Source organism: Podarcis bocagei (genome assembly GCF_964188305.1).
Source record: "Podarcis bocagei genome assembly, chromosome: 15".
Taxonomy (NCBI): Eukaryota; Metazoa; Chordata; class Lepidosauria; order Squamata; family Lacertidae; genus Podarcis; species Podarcis bocagei.
In genome coordinates this window covers 2,697,958-2,710,701 of record NC_138141.1, presented here as the reverse complement: position 1 = coordinate 2,710,701, position 12,744 = coordinate 2,697,958, and the positions used below count along the sequence as shown (strand labels likewise).

The 12,744-nt window shown below is 44.4% G+C and overlaps 1 protein-coding gene across 5 annotated transcripts in view; it reads left to right on the top strand.

Moving 5' to 3' along the window:
• The first annotated feature begins 234 nt into the window (after positions 1–234).
• BIN3 (bridging integrator 3) overlaps positions 235–12,744 on the top strand; it is a 148,147-nt gene continuing 135,637 nt past the window's right edge. Inside the window, exon 1 of one of the 5 annotated variants that reach the window (XM_081171465.1) lies at positions 235–338. In XM_081171465.1, coding sequence (XP_081027591.1) covers positions 331–338 — 8 coding nt within the window. In that variant the 5' untranslated portion in view covers positions 235–330. The remainder of the gene's footprint in view (positions 339–12,744) is intronic. The other 4 variants (XM_081171468.1, XM_081171469.1, XM_081171467.1 and 1 more) reach the window with 4 other exon arrangements.

Here is a 12,744-nt window from a genome sequence, read left to right as displayed (position 1 = left end):
ATATATCTACACAATATTGTATAATACAAGTTTTTACAAAACAAAAATTATTTATAGCCCCCCCCCCCCGTCTCTGCTCTGTGATTCCTCAGAGGATGCGCGTGCGCGTGAAAGGAGCCCTCCCGCGGCGCGGGCCAGGCTGCCGGAGAGGAGCCTCCGGAGAGGGGCGGGCGCGGCCTGGGCAGCCGCCCTTCCTTCTCGGCCCCCTGGGGACGCCCCGCCCCCGCCTCACGCGCGACGTCATCCCGCCTCGCCCGACCTCACTTCCGGAAGCAGGCCCGCGGGGAGAGCAGGCATTTCCGGGAGAGGCGCCGGACCAGAAGGGGGACCATGAGTTGGTGAGTTGTTTCTGCGGGAGGGGGTCCTGCGCTCGGCCCCTGAAGCCCCTTCGCTCCGTGCCGCTTCCTCACGCAGCCCGGTGCCTGTGGACCCTGCGGGGCTTCCACGCGGCCCTCCGGACCCTCCGCGGGAGCCCTTTCCTCCCCGGGGCCGCGGGTCGGGGGGTGTCCCTGCTCCTTATCAGTTCTTTTTTTCAAACCTCGTGGTCGGGCAGCAATTAGGGCTTCAAAGGGTGTGAAACTCATAGGCCTTAGATCTCCAAACTGCTATTACACATCCGAGAGAAGTGAACCTTCCTGTACTAACGCGGTGTATCTCTGATTACCCGTTGTTGGCAGGGCGGGGGGTGGGGGGTGGAGATACTTCTGTTTCCACCCCTTGCTTCAGAGGAACATAGAAAACGTGGGAAGTTGCCACATCTAGAATCAGGACATCGGTCTGTGTAGCAAAATATTCTTTACAATAACCAGCAGCAAATCTCCAGGATTTCAGAGAGGGGCTCTCCCAGCCCTGCCTTGAGATAGGTAGGGTGGAACATCAGACCTTCTGCAGGCAAAGGAGGTGTTTTATCACTGAGCTGTGGTCTCTTCCTTGAGGTTTTGTTTTTTAGTGTCTGGTTGGTCACTGAGGGAAGTAGGATATTAATAATAATAATTTTATTGTTTATACCCTGCCCACTGCCTGGTTTGCCCCAGTTGGGGGGTGCCTAAGTTCTTGCTTTTGTTTACTTCCTATTATTATACCCTGCTTTTCCTCCAATGTGCTCAAAGCAAATTCCTCATAGCTGTCCTGTGATGTAGATCAAGCTAAAAGAGAATGAGTGACCCATGGTCACCCAGTGAGCTTCATGGCTTAATGGGTCTCCTCAGTCTTATTGTGACAACCGCTACACTGCGTTGGCTCTCCTAACGTTTTGTTTTGCTATGCTCAAGTTTTACTGGCACATGGGAGTTCCTGGTGGCCTTCCATCCAAGGGACTGATCAGGTTCATATACTGCTGGCATCAGTTAGTAGAAGTGTAGCTGCAGATTCTGCAGGGAATTCACTCAACCCATGGGGAATCAAGTCCCTGCAGTAGGTTATTTAGAAGTTTTTCTCTGGCTTCAGAAGGCAACTATATGCTGTACTAAAAGGACATTTTAGTCTGATCAAAGAATGCATATTTCCTCTTTATTAAAAATGCAACTGGTTCCAGGGAACAAGCACTTCCTTTTGTCATTCCTTCATAATGCATGAACATCTGAAACCTATAGACCTTCGTAAAATTATGTTGGTGTATTTTTAAAAAAGTAGCCATGTCAGTCTGTTACAGCAAAAGTTCTCAGAGACCTGTGGCATCTTGTGTGCATCATTGTTGGGGTTTTTTTTAAAAAAGAAGATAACACAGGTACCTTGTAGGCAAGGTCCTAGTATAGATGTTAGAAGTGGACAATGATGACTTTGTGTGTCTGAGGTGTAAGAAGTCTCACCTTGCATCAAAAAAAAAATCATATTGGACCAATGAATGGTACTTTGTTTGCTCCACTGCCATCCACAAAACCTATCAGAGAAGAGAATGGAACCATTTCCTCCATAAATACTCATGGAACAGGGTCTGTCTTCATCTAATCCCATGGATCAGGGGACAAAACCACATTCTCCAAAAACTCTACAGAATTCTTAAATTGTTACTATTCTGTATTCTTTTTAAAATATAACTTGTTCTTCAATCCTGCTGTTTTTCCAACTCCACAATTCTTTCAGTTTCAGGCTCATAGTTGCTAGGATGCAGACTAAGGAGTTAGTGTAAAAATGCTTAATATTCTTTATTTCATCATTTGCTTTTTTCTACATTCCCAGACATTTGTTCTGGAAGTTATTATGGAAGAAATTTGTTGCGTTATGTTGTGCCATTTCAGAGTGATACCTTGTCTATGTTACAGCTCCACTAAAACCATCTTTCCCCCCTCTCAATAGAAGCAACCCTGGGCCTTTATTCTGGAATCAGTAAATGTTAAGAAGTTGCATAGCACAAAACAATTATGTCAATATGATCCAAATAGTATTTGGATCAACCAAAATTGAAATACTTATTGTAATAAGTAATTGTAGTGATTACTCTGGGGGAAAATAGATTCGATTTCAAACTAAAGCAAATTAGGAATGATCATTGGTGCAAACTTTGTGCCTGGACTAAAGGTTTGTACCTGGATTCTACTTAGGAAAGCTTTGAACGTTAGCTGAGGAAGGCACCATGCTTCACTTATTTGGTTACCTTCCTAGTCAATTATAATTAAGATCAAATCATTTCTGTACTGTTGGCAGCTGCTTAAAATCTTCAGGAGTAATTAAGAGAATGCTAAAGCTGCTTTTGATTTAGAACGTAATCCCAAACACAGAAAGGATGGTCAGGGCTGTTTTAAGCATATCCAGCACCATGATGCAAAGATCCCTCCGCCGCCCCCGCGTTTCCCAGAGTTGTCGACCTTTTTTAAGGGGGGGGGGACCACAAAGCTGTTGACCTTTTTTAGGAAAGGTTCCCCAGAGTTCTTGACCTATTTTTAGGGAGCTGATACCATGCTTACATGTTATCTCTGCTTGGGAAAAGAAAACAGGAAACATAAAGAACCAGTAAACAGTTAGGATGCAGCTTAACTGTATCAGAAAGGCATCCAGCCAATTTGGTTGCCAATAAATATTCCTGCAGACATTTCTGAGATCATGGTCTTTCCAACTAGTGGCTTTGTTAATTGTCTTACTTTAAATGTTGTGATGATCCTATGCCCTTTTAAAATGTGGTTTTTGGGAGTGGAGGGTTATTACGGTTGTGTTTTTTTGTTTTTTGTTTTTTAGAATAATATTTTATTAAGTTTTTACGAGAAAAAAGGTTACAAAAAACATCAACAAAAAAGATAACATAACATAACAAACGGTAAAGAAATAAACACCAGAAAACCCCAAAGTCAAAAATTCCACATAAAAGCAAAAAACAAAAAAAAAGAAACAAAATACAGATAAAAATCCCTCCTTTCAATTTCTACCATTCTCTTACTTATTTTCCTGACTTCCTCTCACCTCCCTCTTTGTATTCCATTAAAAAATTTATTCAGCAAATTCGTACCCTCTTATCTTACCCTTAATTATATATCCTCATATAATATTACTTCATATTTTCATTTATAATCAAACCATTCTTGCAAATTCTTATTTCACCTTATTACTCAGCCACTCCTTTTTTACATTAATTTCATTGATTTTATCTTATCCTCAGATCTCTAAAAATTATAAAATTTTAACCATATTTAACCTTTCTGCAAAAGCCAATTACTTCCTTCCCAACATCTCTTAATATTTCCTTAGTATTACACTAATTCCATGAATATAGTTTAATTACAGAGAACATTTCTCATTCTAAGTTTATCCAACATCCTTTTTCCTGGTTCCAGGTGATGTCAGTCCTTATGTCATTAAAACCTCATCAGTCAGGTGTTCTAATGTCTAAAGCTCTCAAGTCACTTCCAAGCCCCCTCTGCGAGTTTTCTTGTTTCTGCTTATGGTTGCATACATCCTTATTCCCTGTTGGGTTCTTTCGCATTTTCTTCTCCTTCTCTTTGGGGAGCCAATCATCAGGGAATTCCGTACAGTAATATTCTTCGTTTCCTTTTGTCCAGTTACCCCATTCCCCGGTGTTGCACTCCCCAATGTTTAATTTGTAATCCAAAGAGTAGTTGTTCCAGAAAAAGTCTTCCACTTGTTTCACAGTCCCACCAGAGATGGTAATTTCCTTAAATCCAAAATTTAGCCAATGTCCTCCAAATTCCATCTTCCAATGTTGCAGCTTTTAGTCATGTAGGACTTGAATTCTCTGTGTCTTTTGAGATACATTCACAATCTCTCCCACCTTTCTCTGCCCTTGCACTTGCTCTGTTGAACCAGTTTCCTGAATAGATTGTTGTGCAGTTTCTGTAACTGCATTTCCCATTCGCACCTCTTTACTGACTGCAGCTGTTATATAGTCCAACTTTTGGTTCATCAGAGACACTTTCTCATCCAACTGTTGCAGCCCATCATATATTTTGTCCAGGGCAGATAAAACTTCCTCTCTAATCATTTCTGTCAAGGTCGGGGAGCTGGTCCCACGGTCTGATTTTCCCAGTTACTATGTTCTCTTTGTAAGTTGACACCGACACACTGGTAGACTTCCTCTAGGGGGTGTATTTACTTTTTAGCATCCATTTTTAAAATGTATCCAACAAGGAAAAAAAGAATTACTTTCAATTTTCCGATATTTTGTTTCCTTTCAATATAAAACAAACAGGCAGAAAGCAGTGCTGGAATTGGTTTTTTTTTTTCTTTCCTTTTCCAAGTTCAAATTGTAAGCATCACCGACAGTTTCTTTCCTGTCATTCCGTCCCCAGGTTAGGGACGATGGAGACTTATTTTCTTAACTCACTTGCTGCAGGATTAGGAAGTCAAATTCCCCCCCCCCTTTCCTCCTGCTGTCTAGGGGGGTTTGATAGTAAAGATGCAGGAAATTTCAGGTTTTCAATTTATCCGGCTTTTAACCTGTAAAATCTTTGCTTTAATCTTTATACAAAGAACGGGAGATGGACTTCCTGTTTGCACCTTCCCGTCTCGGGTCGAATTCAAAAATATAATTTTAATCCAAAGTTTCAATTGTCCTACTCACGGGTTGTTGTTTAAAGTCCGAATTGTCACAGGAAAAAGGACAGCGCTCTCCGACATCAGCTGTGCAGCTTTGATCCGCAGAAGTAGCGATTGACTCTCAGCACCGCGCCAACCCCCTGTCTTTGCCGAACGGGGGGGGGGCGCAAACGGTGCCTGTCGAGTCCCACGGCCACCGGCTTCTCCCGCCTGCGGTTTTCGGAAGGGTCCCCGCTTCGCTGCAGCGGTAGACCCGATTTCTGCCGAGCTGTCTCCCTCTGAGTCAGAGGGAACCCGCCATTGTCGGAGGCGCTGCCTCCGGAAGTCCCGGTTGTTTTTATTTTGATTATGTATTTTGTGGTTTTATATTTTGATATTATTCAGTGAAGCGCCCCGAGACCTTGGGGTATAGGGCAATATATAAATTAAATTAATAATAATAACCCCACCATCCACACACCTCTTTTTGTCCCTTTACACTGGCATGTTTTGCACCAGATTTCTTTCAACTAGCATCAGTAGATAAAACTGGAGGTGTGGGGGAGAGAGGTAAGCAGTGAGAGAAGAGAGACAGACATCCCCTCCCATATCCTATGCCTTCCTGCAGCACTACTCAGAAGTAAATCTGACTCTGTATACAATGGGGCTTACTCTCAGGTGCATTTACATACAATTATCATTGCTGCAGAAATTATACCTTTATATTGCTTTTAATTATCGCCTGCCCCAGGAAGGTGACCTTTGCAAAATGAAAGCGCAAGACTGCGTTGCAAGATCAGAAATACCGAATATAAAAGTGGTAGGCAAGGGGTGAAGGGTGGAGACAGATGGCTGGTGACGCACAAACTACCAATGCTTCATCCAGCCCACATCATAGAAATGGCTCCCCCGCCTCCGCCCCTTTTAATTTCGTTGGGGGGGGGGAGAGCAAGGGACCCTTATCAGCTGCACTCAATAGAAATCCTATCCCATACCCAACTATTAAAACTCCCTCTTGCCAAGCGGTGCGTGGGGAGCAGGCGCAGCGGCAGAGGAAGCCTCTTGGCAGCGCCCGTAGAGCAGGGCACGCACACGACGCCCATAGGGCAGCATGCGTGGCACGGCAGGGGGTGCGATCACCGGCGATCCTGCCCAGGCAAGAGGAGCTGCCCAGGAGGCAGCAAAAGAGGATGTGGGGCTGGGAGGGACGTAGTCCTTGGCTTCCCCCCTCACCTGCAGCCACCTCCTCCTCCTCCTCCTTTCGGGGCAGGGGACTCAGAGCCTCTCTGAAAGCCGGAGGAAGCCAGAGAAAGCTTCTCTCTGCACGGTGCCAACAACAACGGAAGCCGCTGGGCGGGCCCCTTGACAGCCCTACGCCAATCCCAGGCACGCAGGGAGGAGCTGGGCAGCTGCCTCAGTGCCTTGCTTGGCCCCGAACTCACGCAGAGCCCGCAGCAAAAGAGCCTGCTAGGAGCCCAGTGCTGTGGCGCTATGCGCCACTAGAGATAATGGTTAAGACATCCCTGAGGATGCTTAAATTCCACTGAAGTTAGCCAAGATTGCAACTGGTATTTATTGGGTGTGTGTAAATTGTTGTTGGGCAAAATAAAGGCTAAAAACCTACTAAAAAACCAGGGTCCCTCTTCCGCTTAAGCTGTTGGCTGGTTTTTTTGGTGCTCATGATGTTATTCTTTTAGCCGAAGCCTAAGCGTTGCAGTTCCCTCTGCGCTCATTGAAATTTGCTTCCTAATAAGAACACTTCGAATTGCTGTCTTAGGTTGCAATATTGTGCCGCACATAGCGATGAGCTATGCATCAGTAAATATGCATAGAATCAGGCTTTTGGTTTTATGCAGTCAAGTTGGGCTAACAAAAGGCAGCAGGTTTAGGGATTAATTTGTGGCTGAACAAATACAAAGTAACATTTGGTATTGCCATATTGGTTTTTAAAAGGCAGGTTCCAAAAAAAAATCAGCTGTTAATCTTTTGTTAGAAAACCAGCATAGGACTCACTGATGTATTTGTTTCTGAGATTCTCGTGCAGTGATATTTGCCACCTCATTTTCACATGTTTGCAAAAACATGGTCCCTGCATGGAAAATTGGAGCCCTTACTGAAGAAAATGTTTTCCTGTCATGGTTATGTTTCTATTTTTCGTAGGTAAACTATTTCACAAAGATGGCTCCCTGTGTGTAAATAAGCTGGCAAAGTCACTGCAGTGTTCCACCATTTTAGAAATAAACACGAGAGTTTCTCTCACTGTCCTCACAACAATCAAGCCAAGCAGAATGATGCAGTAAATGTGCCTGCAGAGATCAGCAGCCCAGGTCCATTTTGGTGACATTGGAAGCTGTTTTACAGCAGCTGACCTCATACAAGGCCAGATTATTTGTCCCTCTAGCTCCTCTGATTGATGCCAGCTTTCCAGGGTCTTAGGCAGGTTTTTCACATCACACCAAGGGGTACCTTTCACTCCAACCTTAGAGAGCTGCTGCTAGTTAGAATAGGCAGACCATGGATAGGTGGACTAATAAGCTCACTTATCATAGGTGATCTTCAAAAGCAGCTATCACTAGAGGATCCTAGAGACCTAAAGGGGTGAGGGTGGTAATTGATGGGTTAAATAATAATTAATACAAACTTTTAATTGATTTGGCAAAGCAAGCATGCCAGTTACTGCTAAATTAGTTTTAAGCAATGGAAGGAAAAATAAAGCAATGTCTATGAATCTATGGGAAACAACACAAGCAGGTAACCAGATATTTGTTATGGAACTCAGTGGTCAGAGAATCTTGTGGTTTAATTTTTTTTTAACAAAAGCAGGTTTCTAGCTATCATAGAGTTGGAAGGGACCCTGAGGATCATCTAGTCCAATCCCCTGCAACCTTGGCATCATCAGCATCATTCTCTAACCAACTGAGCTATCCAGCTCATCATCCATGGTTGTGGAGAAATCATATAAAAGTCTGCATATTGTCTGGTGATGATTAGCACAAGGACGTGCTGTGTTTTCTCTACTCATTTTTCTGTCTATTCCAGTTTCCATTTCTCAGTCTTCGCCACTAGTCATTGCCACAAAAATTCACATGCTTTAGCAAATTATTATTATTTATTGAATTTATATACTGCCCTATACTCGGAGGTAAAATAAAAATATAAAACCATAAAATACAAAATACTACTTCAGAATCCCACAAACTCCCTAGACGCAATCAGCAAACAATGGGAGGATGACATAGGCTATGAGATTAACCCCACTCAATGGACCAAAATGTGGTCTAAACCCCCCTTTAAATCCATATCAACGAAAAGAAAAGAACTTACTCGGAAACTCACGTACAGGTGGTACCTAACACCAAGAAAACTAGCACTAATATGCCCAGGAACCTCACCAAAATTCTGGAGAAGGTTCACCTCCACAGGCACATATCTCCACATGTGGTGGGAGTGCCCCAAAATCCAACTATTCTGGACAACAACCATAGGAGAAATACCGTATCCATAAGGCGCACCGGACTATAAGGCGCACCTAGTTTTTAGAGGGGGAAATCTAGGGGGGAAATCTTATTCCCCCCCATCCCCAAAGAGCAAAGAAGCCAAGACAGTGAATGGGATCCATCCCGCTCACTGTCTTGGCTTCTCCCATAGCCACGTGCAGCCTCTCCTGGCTGGAGAGGTTGCGCGCGGCTAAAGAAGCGAGTGGATGGATCCCGCTCGCTGTCTTGGCTTCCTCTTTAGCCGCGCGCAACCTCTCCAGCCAGGAGAGGCTGCGCGCGACTAAAGAAGCCATAGCTGCGCGCAGCTTCTCTTGGCCAAAGGGGTTGCACGCGGCTATGGCAATACCCCACCTCCCGCAAAAGCCCACAGGAGCTGCGCACCCTTTAAGGAGCATGCGGCTCCTGCAGGCTTTTCTACGAGGAGGGAGAAGGGACTGACTGGCCGCGTCAGTCCCTTCTCCCTCCTGGGGAAAAGCCCGCAAGAGCCGCGCAGAGCTTGTGTGCGGCTCTTGGGGGCTTTTCCTGCCTGCCTCCCCCCCTGCATTCACTCCATAAGATGCACACACATTTCCCCTTACTTTTTAGCAGGGAAAAAGTGCGTCTTATGGAGTGAAAAATGCGGTAAGTAAAATAAAGAGTAAGTGGTAAAGAGTAAGTACAGGTTTAAGAAGTTAGGCTTCTTAGGATTTTTAGTACAGAATACATACCCTGCCTGTGTTACTTAGCGGTAACTCCTGTTGAACTCAATTGCAGCTATAGTTCCTGATATTTTCAGTATGTTTCAGTCTGTACAGTGCTAGCCAACCTGTTTGGGACAGTCAAAGTATCTTGTATGTTAGCGTAGTTTTATATGTCATGCTGATGGCTTGCTATGCAGATAGCCTTTTTTGTGATATAAATACAGAGACATTCTAGCTAATCATGATTTACTACCCAGGCGCTTCTACTTTACTCCTCCCTTGGTATGAGTGGGAGAAACAAGCAAACCAGGAAACCTTCATTTCATATTACTTCCATATCAAGGAACATGGTTTGCTTCTCCCTAAAAGGAAAAGGTAAAGGGACCCCTGACTGTTAGGTCCAGTCGTGGCCGACTCTGGGGTTGCGGCGCTCATCTCGCTTCATTGGCCAAGGGAGCCGGCGTACAGCTTCCGGGTCATGTGGCCAGCATGACTAAGCCGCTTCTGGCAAACCAGAGCAGCGCAATTGCTAGCTAATGAAGCCATGTATTGTTGTTAGCATACTGGGCAGTGGGCATTTTCCAGTCAAAACTGGGAGCCCCATTGGGCTTTAAGATCCAGTGAGTTGTAGCCATTACCACCCCTACTCAGAGTAGACCCAGTAAACGAAGTTACTGATGTCCTCAGTGGACAATGGGCCTATTCTGAATAGGCTTAGCATTGGATACAGTCCATTGGTTTCAGTAGAAGAATGAAGTGTGATTCCACACACACACTCTCACACTTCATTCTCCTACTGTATATATTACACGCCAGCTTCAGTCTGTTGGCTCTCATCCAGTCCATCACCGAGGCAAGACACTGATCCAGCACTTCCACTGCCTCAGCTGCAGATGTAAAGGAAAAATAGAGCTGAGTAACATTAGCATATTGCTGACAACGTATTCCAAACCTCCAGATATCCCCATCCAGCGTTTTCATGTAGATGTTAAACAACATTTTTAACATTGAAGGTTCCACAGGGCTGAAAAGCATTCCCCAAGTAACACCCTCCGGGAACGACCATCCACGTAGGACTGAAATCACCGCAAAATGATGCCACCCATCCTCAGGAGCGTCGCTCCAGAAGGATTCCATGGTTGCTGTTATCAAAAGCCGCTGAGAGGTCAAGAACAATGAACAGGGACATGTTTCCCTTGTCTCTCTCTTGACAGAGGTCATCATGCAGGGCAACCAAAGCAATTTCTGTGCCAAAACCGGGCCTAGACCCCAATTGAAATCAGTTTCTTCCAAAAGTGTGTGGATCTGGTCTGCAACCACTCGCTCCAGAACCTTGCCCAGGAAAGGGAGATTAGCAGCTGGCCAGGCAAGGTTTCTTAAGGAGTGGTTTTACCACTGCCTCCTTCAAACAGGTGGGGACCACCCCGTCTTGTAAAGAGGCACTGACCACCTTCCTGGCCCAGCCAGCTGTTCCCTCCCTGATGGTTTTTATCAGCCAAGAGGGACAAGTGTCTAGAGTGCAAGTGAGTCTGCCCAAAAAGCAGCCGGGTGGGTGGGTGGTTTTATGTTTTAGTGTTTAAAGACCTAAACAGTTTAGGATATGAAGAACCAACTGCTGTATTTGTTATGAATTGTTTGTTAGATTGATATACCGCCCTTCATCACAAGATCTCAGGGTGATTCATCAGATAAAAATACAAGGTAAAACACAAGTAAATAGTTAATACAACAACTACCCCCTTCCCCAAAACACATTTAAAAGGCTGTTGAATATTAACCAGCCTTATAAAACCAAAAAAATACAAATACGAAAAACAAATGAACACTTAAGAACAGTTCCACCCCCCAATAAGCAACACCCCCCTAAGTTAAAACCCCATCCTCATTAAAACCATAAGGCCCACACCCTCGTTCCACCCCCAGAGGGACAAGCCCCTTTGTTGTCTCCCCTGCAGCTGGCAGGCTTTCTAGAGCTGCCCCAGCAACTGGTGGGTGCCCACCTCGGGCAGCAGGTGTCTCCCATGCTGCCTGCCTGCCCAGGGTCCTGGTCTCTGCCTTACTTGCACAGCTGCAGGCAGGTCCTGGTCTGGAGGTCCAGTAGAGGCTCCATCTCCAGCAGGTCCCCTGGGCAGCAGCTGCAGGCATGTGAGATTGCTCCAGTTGTTAATATCTTCACTGGGGTTGATTATTATTTCACCCATTTTCTTTAGTGAGGTGGGTGAGTCCCATAGACAGAGCCTTCTCTGTGGTCACCCCTCATCTCTGGAAGTCCCCTCCCATTTTTCGGCTGAGCTGTAAGAAATTTGATGCTGATTAAAATTCTATTTTTACTAAGGAGTACTGCTAAAGCTCATTGTTCTTACTTTAATTTACTATGTTTGTACTGTATTTTCATGTATTGTAAGCTGCCTTGAGAACTGTTGGTTAGTAGGCGGGATATTAAATAAAATTCAGCATGAGTGGGAGGGTGTGCTGTGAAGCCCTGTTCTCTTCTCTCCCCTCTCTTGAAATTTGCTTTTTTTAAAGCTGTTTTTTTCCTGGTGGATCTCTGTGGCCAGATGTAACACATATTGGGTAAAAAATAGCTTCTTAAAGTTGTTTTGTCAACTACTCAGAGGACTTCTGTGAATGGGCAATACATATATCCCAGAAATGAAGAAATACATTGTTTTGGGTGGAAAAGTACAGGGGAAGAATGGTTTGGGCTCTCCCCCCCCCCCCAGTTATATTCTCTATAAAAGAGAGAAGTTGTGTTTCAATGAAACCATGGAGATTAAACTTCGCCTGTCCCTGGGCTCTTGCACTATCCCTCCCTCCTTTTCAGTGCTAAAAACTCTCATATAGAAGCTATTTGCCAAATGGCTCCTCAAACCTGGGTTGTGGGTGCAACAATTGAATATCTAGTCAGTTTTTATCTTATTTTTTGAAAGATTACAAAGCAAAAATAAATAAATTGTGCAAACTATGGCAAGTTCTTAAAGAAATGGGAGTGCCAGACCACCTTATCTGTCTCCTGAGAAATCTCTATGTGGGACAAGAAGCAACAGTTAGAACTGGATATGGAACAACTGATTGGTTCAAAATTGGGAAAGGAGTACGGCAAGGCTGTATATTATCTCCCTACTTATTCAACTTATATGCAGAATACATCATGCAAAAGGCTGGACTGGATGAATCCCAAGACAGTATTAAGATTGCCGGAAGAAATATCAATAATCTCAAATATGCAGATGACACAACTTTGATGGCAGAAAGTGAGGAGGAATTAAAGAACCTCTTAATGAGGGTGAAGGAGAAGAGTGTAAAATATGGTCTGAAGCTCAACATCAAAAAAACTAAAATCATGGCCACTAGTCCTATCACCTGGCAAACAGAAGGGGAAGAACTGGAAGCAGTGACAGATTTTACCTTCTTGGGCTCCATGATCACGGCAGATGGTGACAGCAGTCATGAAATTAAAAGACGCCTGCTTCTTGGGAGAAAAGCGATGATAAACCTAGACAGTATCTCAAAAATAAGAGACATCAACTTGTCGACAAAGATCCATATAGTTAAAGCTATGGTTTTCCCTGTAGTGATGTATGGAACTGAGAGCTGGACCATAA